This window comes from Ambystoma mexicanum, chromosome 9, assembly GCF_040938575.1.
Source record: "Ambystoma mexicanum isolate Mex_15411 chromosome 9, UKY_AmexF1_1, whole genome shotgun sequence".
NCBI classification, from domain to species: Eukaryota; Metazoa; Chordata; class Amphibia; order Caudata; family Ambystomatidae; genus Ambystoma; species Ambystoma mexicanum.
Window position 1 is genome coordinate 835728730 of NC_090931.1, and position 14451 is coordinate 835743180.

A 14451-nucleotide genomic window follows, 5' to 3' on the forward strand; every position below is an offset into this window, starting at 1 on the left:
GCTAAGATATCTTTTGGACACAGCGATTATGAAAATATGTTTTACTTCGTAATATTCACATATGATGTGGGCACAGACATCATGAAAATGCCTTTTATGATGGAAGTGCTCGCATATATTATTGGCACACAATCATGAAATGTACTGTAAGGTGTCAAAACGTGCATGTATTCTGGGCCCAGGCATCATGAAGTGGCAATGTTGACATATCGTGTGTGCACAGGCTTCATGAAAGTATTGTAAAATGCTTCTGTGTACTGTTAAGCTTTATTTGATTTTCAGTCACTTGACAATGCAAAGTAACAGAATTAATGCAACAGTAAACTGTCTAGTGAACAGGATATTTTCATTGGTCAACCTATAAAACAACACATAGTTTTGTTTCGGATTCCGCCATTATAATAAATAACATTGCAAAATATGTATAGGTTTGCTACATTTAAAACTGATTGAATTACACACCTTCACAAAATTGTATAAATACTCTGTGGTTAAAACATAATCTATTGGCCCATTTCTGCACATTCATTCTATAGCTGTATTTTAAATGTATCACAGGATCAATAAAACAAGCCACAGCATAGCCAAGCAGAACATCGTGGGCTAATAAGAACGTCTGTAAAGCTTCCCCCTCTTGTTTTGATTCCTAATCTGAGAAGATGTATCCTAATTAGTCTTTTTCTTAAGAGCAAATATTTGTGCGCTATCCAGGACCCATTGTATGAAAAGATAATGCATAAATATTTGTATTGTTTAACAACCTCTATGTTAGTTTTATCTATAAACCATTTGGATGAGCACCTTTTCCTTCTAAATTGTAAGATTTTTGTTTTTGTGAGGTTCACTTCTAGCTTTAGGGATTGAAATGACCATGACATGATTTGCGCCTCCCCCTGTGCCGGTTTTAAAAGGCGCAGGAAGATTCCCCTTGTTTCAGGGCATTTAAAAGGGCATCCCATTTGTGAATTTTTGGATGTGTTTTTAAATGCCCTGAAACACCCCTTTATATCGAATATAAATAGAACTAGGTGCTCTGGGAGCCCAGAGAGGAATATTACAAAAATGGCTCCCATCTTTACGAGGGAAAAAAAAACAAAAGTCACAGATTCAGTCCCTAATTAAAACGATAGAGGAGGACCAAAATAACAATGCTCGCCGTCAAATGGAGATGGCTAGTCAAACCAAGCATGCTCTTTTGGTAAGCCACCCTCGAGAAGGAACTCCCCCTACAAATAGGTTTGTCACAGAGAATTTACCAGTTATGGAATCGGTTGATATGGCAAGGGGTACGTGGGGTCAAATAAATCTGATCCCACAAAGACAAGTTTCAACCAGCCACCCAATAACTAAAAAGCTGAATGCTTGCACACAAGTAGAAAATGATCTGCCAGAGACAACAACGATGAGGCAAACAGGATGTAAAAACAAAAGGAATTCCGTGTCGGGGGGAAGACCATCGTGTGAACTGAACAAAATCAAGCCTACCCCGACTGATATGGAATCTAAAAATCAATTAATAATTGAATATTTGTTCCATGACCTGAAAGAAACTGTCTTAAATCGGAGTACTATTCTGCCATTTTTTCATGAAATTCCAGGCCAACCAATCATCACCTCAAGGGACATCTAAAGCATTGAACTTTTTCGTGATCGTATCTTGGATATAGCAATAATTGCCATTCCATCTAGCCTAGTCCAAAACCACCTGTTCTCATGCTTGGACGATTGAAACGAAAGGGTTTTGACATTGGGGTTTGGGAGGGTCCTTGCATGAGTCCTTGCATTATGGGCAAAATGACTTTTTGGGCCATCCAAATGCTGAACATAATAAAAATACATTTGTAAATAATTCTAAAAACGAAATAGGAGGGAACTGGCTTTGGATGCCAGAGTGTCAATGGCCTAGGCAAACAGAGGTACCTGTCGTAAGATCAAGATTTTAACATTATTAGCTGGAACTCACGATGATTTACCCATTTATTTTGTCAGGAAAATGCTATTACAAAAAGCAGGGATGCAGAATTAATAAGGATCCAAGTCTTTCCTGAAAAAAGTGGCCGTGATTGATGGCTTTGTGGTATGCAGCATATTCTAATTAACAATCAGAATGAGCATAAGCACGATCATGTAATCCAGGCCAGGGATGTTCATTCGGATTGCCTCTGGTAGAAACACAACCAAATAAAACAATGACGGGGAGAGAGGAAAAGTGGAAATCCTTCTTGATGGGGTGGAACTTGTTGCCATTGAACGGAAACGTAAAGGGTGACCTCACTTGACACTTAGAAAAACAATCTTCTAGAATAGATTTATTTATTGTATCGTAAGGGCTGTTTAAAAGCGCTGTGGAATTCCATGTTTTTCTAAGCAAATCCTTGTGGCAACTCACTATTGAGAGATAGTTTTGTATGTTCTGAACTGGGTCAACTTAACAGCAACATACCAAATGTTATAATAAATCCTGCAAAAAATAAATTAACATATAATGACAGAGGATTGGTGAGATTTATATCTCTATTTGACTTGGCTCATGAAGAGAAATATGTTTAAAATATCTGCAGTTCCTGATGTTGCATTTGTAAAAGTGTTACATGACACAGTTAAAAGGGTGAAAGTTACAGGTTTCATGCAACGACTAGAAAGGAGGTCTACATGCCAGAAATTCAGGCTTTAAATGACTCATGAGAAAGAACACACGCTGCATTAGGAACATTAACTAGACGCGAGGAAATATGTTGTAATGTATAAGAAAGGAGAAGCTTAACTATAAATTCAAGTTAAAGGGCTTTCAGGTGCTGAGACATCAGGGAAGGAGAAATAATCATATCTGCCATCTTAAAACACTTGGATACAAACTTCTGGCAGATCATAAAAGAACAAGAGAATAATCAGGTTGTTCTGCAAGATTGCCCAGTACCTGAGAGTGCACGGGTATCCCATTTGTCAAGTTTGTACAGTCCAAGTCTTATGTTGTGCGAGGTGAAGGATAGGAAACATCCTTGGAATTTGAGCCCAGAAGACATTGAAAACATCAGACGTAAGCTGAGCTGCTCGAGAGCACTGGGCCCAAGTGGATTCTGTAATGCGGTGCTTAAGATGGATCCAAGGTTTCGGCACTAGTCTTGTATAGTGTGTTCAAATCAGCTCTAGCTCAAAAAACAAATTCTGGATCTGTGGCACACAGCAAATGTGGTACCAATTTACAAGAAAGGGCACAATCAAAATCCACTTAATTGTAGACCCATCGCCCTACTAGACCCTGAGTCCAAAATATTTGCATCCTTGATATTAACAGAACTCACTGCATGGGAAAACAATTCTGGAATACTAAAGCCAAATCAAATTGGCTTTTGTAAAGGGGTGGGGACTACTACAGCAGGATTCATTATAAACCATCTTCAGAAAAAGGGTCTGGGAAAAACAAACCCCGGATATATATGCAGTCTCGATCGACCTGCCGATGGCTTTCAACAAGGTCGATCAAGGCTTGCTTTGGTCAAAATTAGAACGCTGGGGAATCCCGTCCAGTTTGTTGACCATCCTGATAAATCTAAATTCTGATCTAACTTTGCATTTTAGACTGGGCCGGCGGGGCAAGATGTCTATTCCAATCCAAGCTTCAAATGGTCTACGCCAGGGCTGTGTACTGGCACCATTACTATCTCTTTTTGTCAGCCATTGGAGTGAACCTAGTGGAATCTTACATTGGCCCTCATTACGACCCTGGCGGAAAGTGACTGACCGGACCGCCACAGCGTAAATAGCGTTTCCGCCATTGCACGAAGGAGCAAAGTGCGGCCAATTCCGACCCATCGGGCACGAGCACCACGGCATGGCGGAAGTGCAAAGTCCGCGATGGCGGAAATGACCCCAAAACGGCCCACACCGCCGCCGTACGGCGCCCTAGGTGCAATACCGCCACCCATCACAGCGGACACCGCAGTGTGCGCCTACCGGAAAGTACGGTGACCGGAAATATACGGAAACGGAAGTTAAAACATGGGCCCGGAACGGGAAACATCCCGCCGTACACCTATAAAACCACTAAAACCACACAACCACTAAAAACACTACCCTGAGACACACCCCAACCCGACATCCACCCTAGCGAAACCAAGAAAAATGGGAAAAGTAGCGAAGAAAGCGTGCGACCGCTAGCGGCAGGTCCACTTCTCCCGTGAGGAACTCACCGTGCTAACAGAGACCCTCCAGGAGAATGCTGCCGTCGTCTTCTCCACGCAAATGACCAGGACGGCACTTGCAAACAAGAAGGCCATATGGGCTCTGGTGGCACAGCGGGTAAGTGCGGTGGGGACCGCACCCCGCAACCCACAGCAATGCCGAAAGCGATGGGACGACCTGCGGATACGCGTCCGCAGCATACTCTCTGCCAACCGCAACATTGCCACAGCCACCGGGGGAGGTCCTGAATCACCCATCAAGTTGACCCCCTGGGAAGAAATCTGTGCCTCCACCATCGGAATGGAGAGCATAGAGGGAGTCGGAGGGATGGAGAAAGGAGTGCAGACATCCGAAGATTCAGGTAGGTGGGCCAAATAAAACAATGCCAAACCCACAAAGTCCATCCATGTGAAGTACCATGTGTCCACATAGTGCAACAGAAACACATGTCCAGGAGAACGTCCACACACATCGGCCTGATAGCGCACGTTAAAACCCACAATAAATACATAAATAATTAAAAACCCCTAAAACACGCACTACACGTGCAGCAGGCACACCCTAACTGCAGGCTGCCAAACAACTGCACCCTCACCCCACACACAAATGAAAGCACCTCCAAGGCCCCGACCCAAATCACCCTCAGGTACCACCCCAATGCATGTGATACAATGCCATTCCAATACCCACAGACCCATTAATAACCCTCGCCCTCCTTTACTCCACCACAGGGTCCGATCCAAACGACGAGCATCAGGACACCCCTACCAGCACACCTGCAAAGAGGGCCAAGACCAACGGCCAAAGACCCTCCACCTCAGCTGCACGCATCAAGACACGGCAGCAGCACAAATCAGGTGGCAGCACAGAGGAGGGAACATCAACAGGCACCCCAGCAGCCAGCATGCCCACAACACCACCACCACAGGTCCCCCCAACGGATGCCACAGAAGGCACTGCCTCTGGTGGCAGCAGCACCATAGGTGACACCCTATTGATGGCAGCATGCTCCGACACAGAAGACGGGGATGTCGAAGTCAGATCCATCCATGACCTGTCCCAATCCCCCTGTCTGTCCCATCCCGTACAACATGAGGATACCACGCAGGGGCACCCACAAGACGACGACTGGCCATCCCCCACAAGCCCTGTGGCAAGGCAACATGAGGACAACAGCCCCTCTGTGACACCCCCGCAAATGGCCATGGCCCAGCAGAGGCAACAGTCCCTCGACCAGTTAATCGTGCAACAGCAGCAACTGGCCACGCTCCTCAAGGACCATGCCGATGAATGTGGGGGCACTAAGGCAGACATAAAAACATCAACTGAGACACTTAGGGCAGAAATGGAGAGAGGTACAGAGACACTAAGGGCACAAATGGAGAGTAGCACCGAGAGCCTGAGAGTCCAAATGGAGAGAAGCACCGAGAGCCTGAGGGGGGAACTGCATGCGACGTCCAAAGACGTATGTGCCGAACTTGCCGCAGTGCGCCGTGTGCTCACTGAGCTCTCGCAAACCCTTAGGGACATGCATGGACGTGAGCAGGCAGAGACATCATCCGTTGCAAGTTCCGTCCAGGGCAGCCCCCAACGTAGATCTGGGAGGAACCTGCGCTCCACAGGCAGGGGTGCCCCTGATACCCGCAGAGGGGGCTTGCAATAGCGACAGCCCACTGACAATGAGCATCTTTGGACACTGGTGTTCGGGGGGGAGGTAGGAGGGTGGAGGGGGTGTGTTGGGCTCACTTGGGTGGCGGGTCGATAGGGTGTACTACATGATATCACATATGCCATAAACAGTGCACGATCAACCAATGAGATGTGTGGACATTGATCTTTGTGTACTAGGCCATCATAGGCGTACAGTCCATATTGTGCATGTCCCAGACACACACAGTGCCACGAGTCCCGTGTCCATGTATCAGCCACCAGGCGTGAGTGCTAGAAGCATGCATCAATGAGATGCTGACGAATGTCACGGCCCTCCGGTGCCTCGCAGACTCCTTGAGGTGCTGCCACATCCCCACCCTCATCATGACCATCATCAGGTGCTTGCAGTTCTGCGTCAGGGGGCATGGGCACATTTCTACGTACGCACATGTTGTGGAGCATGACACATGCCATCACCATCTTTGCAACCTTCTCATGGCGGTACAGGAGTGCCCCGCCAGACCTGCTGAGGCAGCGGAAACGACCCTTTAGTAGGCCGAATGCCTGTTCAATGACTACACGGGTACGTGAGTGGGCATGGTTGTAGTCCTCCTCATGCTGGTCCCGTGGGTTCCGGACTGGTGTGAGGAGCCATCTCTTCAGTGGATATCCAGCATCACCTGTATGTGGACGATAAACGTATGATGTGGAATGCCATTGCTACGTACGCACACCCCCCCCCCTTCCTGCCAGGTCATTGCCGAATCACATACCCCACATTATCATGCATGTAATGAGACTCACCGAGTAGCCAGGATCTGTTCCCTGCGTGTCGCTCCATGTAGCGTGGTATTGTAGAGTTCCTCAAGACCATAGAATCATGGGTTGATCCAGGGAATCGGGCACAACAATGTGTAATGATCCTGTTGGAGTCACACACCATTTGTACATTCAGAGAATGAAATTGTTTTCGGTTGCGGTACTGGGCCTCCATGGCATGTGGGACGACCAATTCCACATGGGTGCAGTCGATGGCACCAATGCAACCCGGTATGCCGCCAAGTGCATGGAATCCCACTTTTGTGTTGGTAATTTCCTGCTCCGAGCGTGTTAGGGAGATGTAGTCGTCTGCGTGCTGCAGGAGGGCATCGAGCACTTGCAATAGTGTCCGTGAGAACAGTGGCTGAGAAATGCCATGCAACTGTCCGACTGTGTGCTGGTAGGTGCCTGTGGCCAGGAAGTGTAGTACAGACACCACCTTCAGTAGGGGTGGGATGGCGGTTGGGCTATCTATCATGCTGACAAGGTCAGCCTGTGTCATGTGCACAATGGCGGCTATGGTGTCCCGGTCCAGACGGTAGAGGGTGTGGATCTGCTCATCAGTGAGGTTGAACGGATGTGCTCGGAGGCGTGGGATTGCGGGCTGCCTGCGTGGTGGTAGTGGCTGTGCTGGCGGCCCTTGCTGGCCCTGCCTTGCCCTCCTCCTCCTCCTGCGTCTCCTCCGTGCGGCCGGTTGTAGTTGGTGTTCGTCTTCTTCTTGGAGTTGGAGTACTTGCAGTGCTATCATGTCCCCCAGGGCCAACATCGCGAGTCCTGCCGGTAGCATTTCGGTGTGGTTGTGGGAGGAGACTGGCTGTGCAATTTATGTGTTATCAGGCTGTATGGCCTCCACCTGTGGAGATTCATTCCACCTGTGCAAACTGCTCTCCCCTTTGGCCGAGCATGTCCCGCGCACAACGCTGCAATTCGGGGAATGGCATCTTGCTATTGCAATCATGTATTTGTACCCGATGGCCGTGTAACATTGGTTGATATGTTCATTCTGCTGTGGTCCCATTGTTTCACATACTATCTGTGCAGTCGCGAACAGACTTGTGAAGGGTCAGTGGAACGTAGTACTCGAGTAACGGTGGGCCCTCATGCATCACTGTACCGAGTTGCAACGACGGGCGGGGCGTCCCATTTGTGGGTGAAGGCAGTTGCCATTTTCACACACAGCCGCACTCGATGGATTAATTAGTGATTTCAAACGGCCACAGATGCCTCTTCGACGTGATGTTGCAAATGAGGAATTCGAAGGGCGGCGATTTCGGTTTTCAGCTGGCGGCGAGGAAATGCCCACAGGTCTGACTGCTAATATAACGTACTATTGTTCAATGTCCTTGGGACAGGGGCCATGGAGAGGATGCAATGATTGATATGAATAGTATGGGATGCGCAATAGCGACGTGGGCGATGAGGCCGGACGTTCCCAAATACATGTTACTTCACTACACTGGAATTACGGGCTGGGGCACTGTGGATTTTGCAGGCTGCATAACGCACAGACTCAATGGATATTTCTAATGTTATGTGAGTAAATATTCAGGCGTTTTAATCCCGGGATGAGGGAATGATGAATGGATGCATGGGCAGGTGATTTGATACAGAGTTTGCCATGTACAGGGCTTCTTGGGATCTATCCGCCTCCCCTACGCTATGTGATGCAGGGCTGCCATAGTGGGACCATCGTCTATCTGGCCTTGTTGAGCCCTCCCTGTCTCGACGCGCCCTCAGACACTTGTGTCCATGCACGTTACCAATCCCATCTGATGGATTCTGTTTTGACAGACGCATGCACAGGTACACTCGTTTGTGATGGTGTTTACACCTCGATATAGATAGTTATGAGTCGCAAGTGGTTTTTGGGTGGTGATGGACCTTTGGAGTGGGCTAGCAGGCATATGGCTGTGGATTTAGTGTGATCATTGAAGTGAGTTGTTGGAATGTAGTTCTGATGGCCATTCTGTTCTTTTTCTTTTCTTTTGGTTGACAGGTATCTCCTCCCCTTTTGCCACTGCCATCTGTATGCCACTCCTGCAGATGGGTTTTACTCCCGACACCTGCTGCTTCGTGTTAAACAGTGGAGCAGCATTACGATCTTATGGGACGATCGCCAATGGGCCACATGCCCTTACGCAGTACTGGTGGCTCGGAGCAACATTTCGGCCTTTCAGCTGGACTAGTGCCTCCCCATTGGGCCGGCCCTGCGGTTCTGTGCGCTTCCATGTTGCCTTTTCGTACGTGAATGTGGCTCTGTGTACCAGGATGGAACAGGGCGTCACACAAGTAGTGGCTGGTCATTTCTTGCGGATGCAGCCCACAATGGTGAAATGTGTTTTGGAGTTCATGGCCTGATGGCTGTATGGGCTTGGTGATTTTGTTGTGCATTAAATTTCTATTCTGATTTGGCCCGTGTAGCGTTCTTCTTTGCAAGTGATGTGGCATATGCCTATTTGGGGAGCGATGTATTGTGAGGAGATCTGCATTGGGTTCCAGCTTCGGAGTTTAGTTGCGTGGTACTGTACTGGCCGCGTTTGCCTACGAAGCCCGTGAGGTCAGGGATGGGGGCTGCCAATATGACTGTTTGAATGTTGTCATGCTCAGGGGCGGGGGATTGGGTTTTGTGTGACAGATGCCGGTCAGCCAGGTGGACTGGTGGAATGATGTGATTTTCGGAATATTGCTGGTCACAGGTGCCTGTGTTTGCGTGCGTTTCTTGGTGGGGGACTGTGGTCATGTCCATTGGGATGGCTTCTGTATTCGTGCCATCTGTGCCCTGCAGCTCCCATTGGCCCCTGTTGTGTTTTTTTGTTCGTTGGCATGCATGGGTGACTTGTACATTTCACTGGTTGCATTGTGGCTTCATTGCACCTACGGGGAGTTGTACTTTGTGGGCAGGGAGCGGTGTACAGGCACTCAGTGGGGCCGTTTACGGTTGATTCGCGATGCCGTACTTCTCACCATGGCGGAATGGTACATTCCGCCATGCTTGATGGCGTTAGGTACATGTCCGCTAGGGTCGGAATTGGCGTACCCTTGCGCCATGGTGGTGTTTACGGTTTGGCATGGCGCGCGCGCGCGTGCTTGGTGCAGTTGGCGTTGGCGTTCACTACGGTGTCGCTAGTGGCTTCGTACTTTGCGGTGACGGGTCATAGTCGCACCGAGCGCTATTCGATGGCGGTATTGCATTTCCGCCATCGTTTTCCGAATTCCGCCAGGGTCGTAATGAGGGCCATTGTCCCGACGACCGTGTTGGGATGTAGATTATTTTGGGTCACCTATGCCGATGACATCCTGCTGTTAGATCATTCAAGGGTGGGTATTCAGCTATTAATTGGTACCTTTGGCAAATATGTGAAGAAAAACGCACTGACAACACTCTAAGATCTAAAATGTTGCTGATCCACACGGGCCGTAGGAAGGTCGCTAACAGTTGGACCTTAAAATCAATGAACATCGAAGAGGTGCGGTATGTGAAGAATTTGGGCTTCAATATTCATGGCGGGGAAAACAAAGCTCTCTTAATTGAGCAAGTGATCGCTAAAACGAAGCAGATGTCCTGCCAAATGAAAATATTGTACCAGCTATTTGGGAGGTTCTCGCTTAGGCCACTGCTGAAGATCTACGAAGCGAAAGTGGTCCCAATGGTGTGCCATGGCTTAGAAGTCTTTCATCAACTTACTAAATATGACTTCGATTATGTGGAGGGGCTCTTATCAAAATGTGCTTTAGGCCTTCCGGAATCAGTTCCAATGTCAATTCTACAACAAGAGTTAGGCCTTAATTAAATAAATAATAAAAGTGTCTGTAGTGCAGCCCTCTTAGTTCAGAGATATGCCAACCACCACAAAATTCAATTTTCGAGCATATAGATAAAACAAGTGCATTTTAGTTCAATCATGCTGTGAGTTCCCTGACAAGGTATCAACAAGCATGATCCTATAAGACAAAGGGAGAAGCAGGGAGGGTTTTTAGGAAGAGAGGGTGCTCTGCCCCTCCTTGATATAATATTCATCATAGGGCTTTATAAGATACCTGTTGCATTTCCGTTTGAATCTGCTGCCAACTAAAGAAAACAGATTCAGATGGAAAACACAGGACACAAGTGATGAACTATGCCGAAATTGTCTAAGTTATGAAGAGTCTTTAAAACATCTGGTTTGCGTGGTGCCCAGCGTTTATGACACTTAGGTGCAATTTTATTGGTGGACAAGTTCATAATCAGAGATTACAACCCTGGGAATCGTTATGGGAAAATGTTCATTTGGACCATTGCTCAAGATCCACACTGCTTTCCTTATATTCTTTTATTAGAAAATGTAATTTGTATTAATACTGTATTTTGATATTGATTGGTTATAGTATTTTATATTTTAAATGCTTTTAATTCTTAAAAAAACAAATGCCCTGAAACACCCCTTTATATGCCCAAATTCGCATGGGGGGAGGCATCTGGACAAGCGTTTCTATGATGCGCTTGTTCAGATGGCCTTTGTGAATTGGGCTGCCACTTATTTCAACACAAGCGCCAAAAAACGTTTTGAGAATATGGCCCTCTGTGTTTTTTTACCCACTTTTGCTGAAATGTGGCCTGTGAAATGTATGATATGATATATGTCATTTATAACGCGCCTATACACAAGTCTTTCATCCATTACCTCCACGTCCACTCTTCCTCGTCAGTACTGTGACGAGGAAGAGTAGGACTAGGAGTAATGAAGATTACCGGTAAGTAATCAGAGCATTATAATCCATTATTTTAAAAATGTCACCTGAACTGCCCTTGGTTGGTTCTAGCTCACTCTCTACGTTAGTTCACTCAGACCAATTCGGGCTAAAGATTTATGCTCCTCCACTTACTAAATTCACCAGCTGCCACTGCCAATGTGGCGTTAACACCCGATCCGTCGGGCTGGATCAAGTGTTAACGGTCTGTGGTCCGAGTTAAAAGCCAGAGCGAAGCAACGGCGTTTAAAGAGGACTCGGCCTGTTAACACCCGATCCGGCAGCCCTGATCGGGTGTTAAGGCCATTAGCACCCCGGGTTACCAAAGCGGCAACCCGAGGTGTTAAAAATAAAAGGTTTTTTCCTTCTACTGTCCTGTTGTAGTAAGGAAAAACCTTTACCAAAATGGCCGCCATGGAAAGGGAAGACGGGGCTCCGTATGGAACCACTCTTCCCTCTCCAAGGCAGCCGTTGTGAGCAGAGAAGAAGGTGCGCCGCAGCCGCAATAAGGTAAGTTTGGTGGCGGGGGAATTAAAAAGAAAAAGGGGACAGGGTTAGGGGTAGGATGGCAGTGGGGTTATCCGGCCGTCAGCCGGCTTGGAACGCGTGCTTACACTGGCGGTTCAAGCCTGCCTTCCTAGCCACCCGATTGGCTGGCTCCCCCCTGCCGGGTGCTAATATGTGTTTGTACTCTTTATGTCGCATTTGCTATTTCTTCTTGTAGGGAACTAGCACCTTTCCGCTCGCACACCTTCCAGTGACACACCCTCTTCTTTGGCACTGACAACTGTCAATGCCAAAAGGGACAGGGGAGTGCAAAAGGGTACGTGACTAAAGAAAGATTGCGGTTGACACTGGAAGCTAGTACAGAATGCTGGCAACACAGTTTATATATTCTCAGCATTCTGATTGGCTGAGAAGTATTCAATAAAAGCCGCTATGTGCTTATGTTCACTATTCATGTCGCAATTCAACCATTTATTTGCATTGTACATTGTACATTTTATCACAGCAACAAGTTAACAATCCCGAGGAAAAGTTGAAACAAACGGTATAATTTGTTTTCATTTTACATTCAGTGACTAGTATTTTTCAGGATAGTATTCTGGATTGTAGCTCCTTATGAACGTTTGTCTGTACTTTCTTTTCAGACCTTTGTCCGTGATATTTATCCATTCCGAAGGTCAGTGTCTCCACAGCTGAACTTGGTGCACATGCCTCCCGAAAGGGGGCAAGAGCTCATCCAGAAACAGGTATGTGAATAAAAAGCACATTTGTTTCAAAGGAGGACGCAAAACAGAAGAGGGCCATGTCTCCTCAGCTTTTTTTCATAACAGGTGACATTCTGCTCTAATGCTCCACCGAGCAAGTCAATATTAAACGTTCAAATTTGTTCGAACTCTATAGAAAAAATGTTTAGTATGCACCTCTAGGGAAAACGAGCATTGGCAAAGCCAATAGTTTTGGCTTTGCAGTTGTGTATTGCATTTTACATTTAACATGGAGGGAAGGAATGCGGAATGTCAGCACAGGGAGGTAGAAATGACAGCATTGAGGTAATGAAGGGCAACACTGTGGGAGAGAGTGGGGAGAAATAAATGGCAACACAAAGGCAATACAAACATCCAATAGATGAAAGCTAAGCCAGCAACAGTACACAGGTGCATTGTACAACAATTGAAGGAAAGAGTGACAGTGCATATGAGGGGAAATAGTGACAGTGGATAGGGGCGGAGCATCAGCAAAAAGGGCGGGCTGATTGACAGCACAAAGATGGACGGAGCATCAGTGCTAGAGAGCGAAGGAGCAACCGCACAAAGATGGAAATGGGGCAGCGCAATGGCGGAGGAGCGACAGTGCAAGTGGGAAGGAATGACAGCAGAAGGGGGAAGGAGGGACAGAACAAGGGTGAAGGAGAGACTGCAAGAGAGGGATGGCAGGGACATTGTAAGGGGACAGTGCAAGGAAGGAGCGATAACACAAGGGGGGCAGTAGGCACAGCACAGAGGAGGAGGAGAGAATGCATAAAGGTGGAGGAGGGAAAGCCCAAGGGGGACAGTGGAAGGGGTGGAGAAGGCCAGTGCAAAGAGTTGTGGAGGGACATCACAAGGAAGGGAGAAGGGACAGTCCAGGGGGAGGAAGAAGGGACAGCACAAGGGGGCAACAGAGAAACATCGCAAGTGGGGAGCGACATCTGTTGGTTGTATGTATAATTGCAGCCTTTGGTTGGAGTTGTCCTATATTGTAGTTTTTATCTCAGTATGATTTCTTAATAGTACACCTGTATTTTGTCAGTGGTACTGTACCTGTCCAATGAATTACAACATGAATATGTTGTCACAGCTTATTTTATTGCAGAGGTGCAGTACCACTGACAACATGCAGCTGTCCCCAAAAGAAATCACATTGAAATTGCGTAAGTGCAGTACCACTGACAACATACCGATGTCCTCATAAGAAATATGAGATTTCTTCTGCAGACATCGGTATGTTGTCAGTGGCACTGCACCTCTGCAAAAAGTAATCGCTTGAATGGTAACAGTATCCAGAAAGGGACACCTATGTGTAGTCAAGAGGGGTTAGGGGGGGAGTAGCCAAAATGTAGCCCAGCTCCCTTTGGCAGCAAAGAAAGAGCCTAAGCTGGGTCCAGCTTTGAAAGTGACACAGAAATGTGGCGTGCTACAGTGCTCCTGATTGGAAGAAAATTAGTTAAACAAGCCAAATCGTCTCTTTCTTTGGATTTCCTTTCACCCGCTGATTCCTCATCAGATAGATATCTATTCCAGCATCAGCTGCTCAGAAACCATTTCATCAGGGGCCCTGGTGCACCTCGACTCAGCTGTTCGATCCGACTTGACTAAATGCTTGGTCATCGGCTCCAGATGTGACGTCGGTTGTTATACATATACTGCATCACTACGCCCCTGTACTTCAGTTCCTTTTTTCTGCGCGTTCAGCAGAGAGGAACACTGTGATATTTATCAGCATTTCAAGCCACGTTGTTTTTTGTTGACAAGAGCTCGATCATGTCTGTGCCCCGAGTCTTGGGTTTCAAGTGCTGCAAAGACTGCG

General features: G+C 47.2%; 1 protein-coding gene across 21 annotated transcripts in view; it reads left to right on the forward strand.

Moving 5' to 3' along the window:
• Window positions 1–14451, forward strand: part of UNC80 (unc-80 homolog, NALCN channel complex subunit) — a 3486058-nt gene that overhangs the window by 2105919 nt on the left and 1365688 nt on the right. For all 21 annotated transcript variants that reach the window (XM_069615884.1, XM_069615886.1, XM_069615890.1 and 18 more), the window contains one exon: window positions 12531–12632. In XM_069615884.1, coding sequence (XP_069471985.1) covers window positions 12531–12632 — 102 coding nt within the window. The remainder of the gene's footprint in view (window positions 1–12530; window positions 12633–14451) is intronic.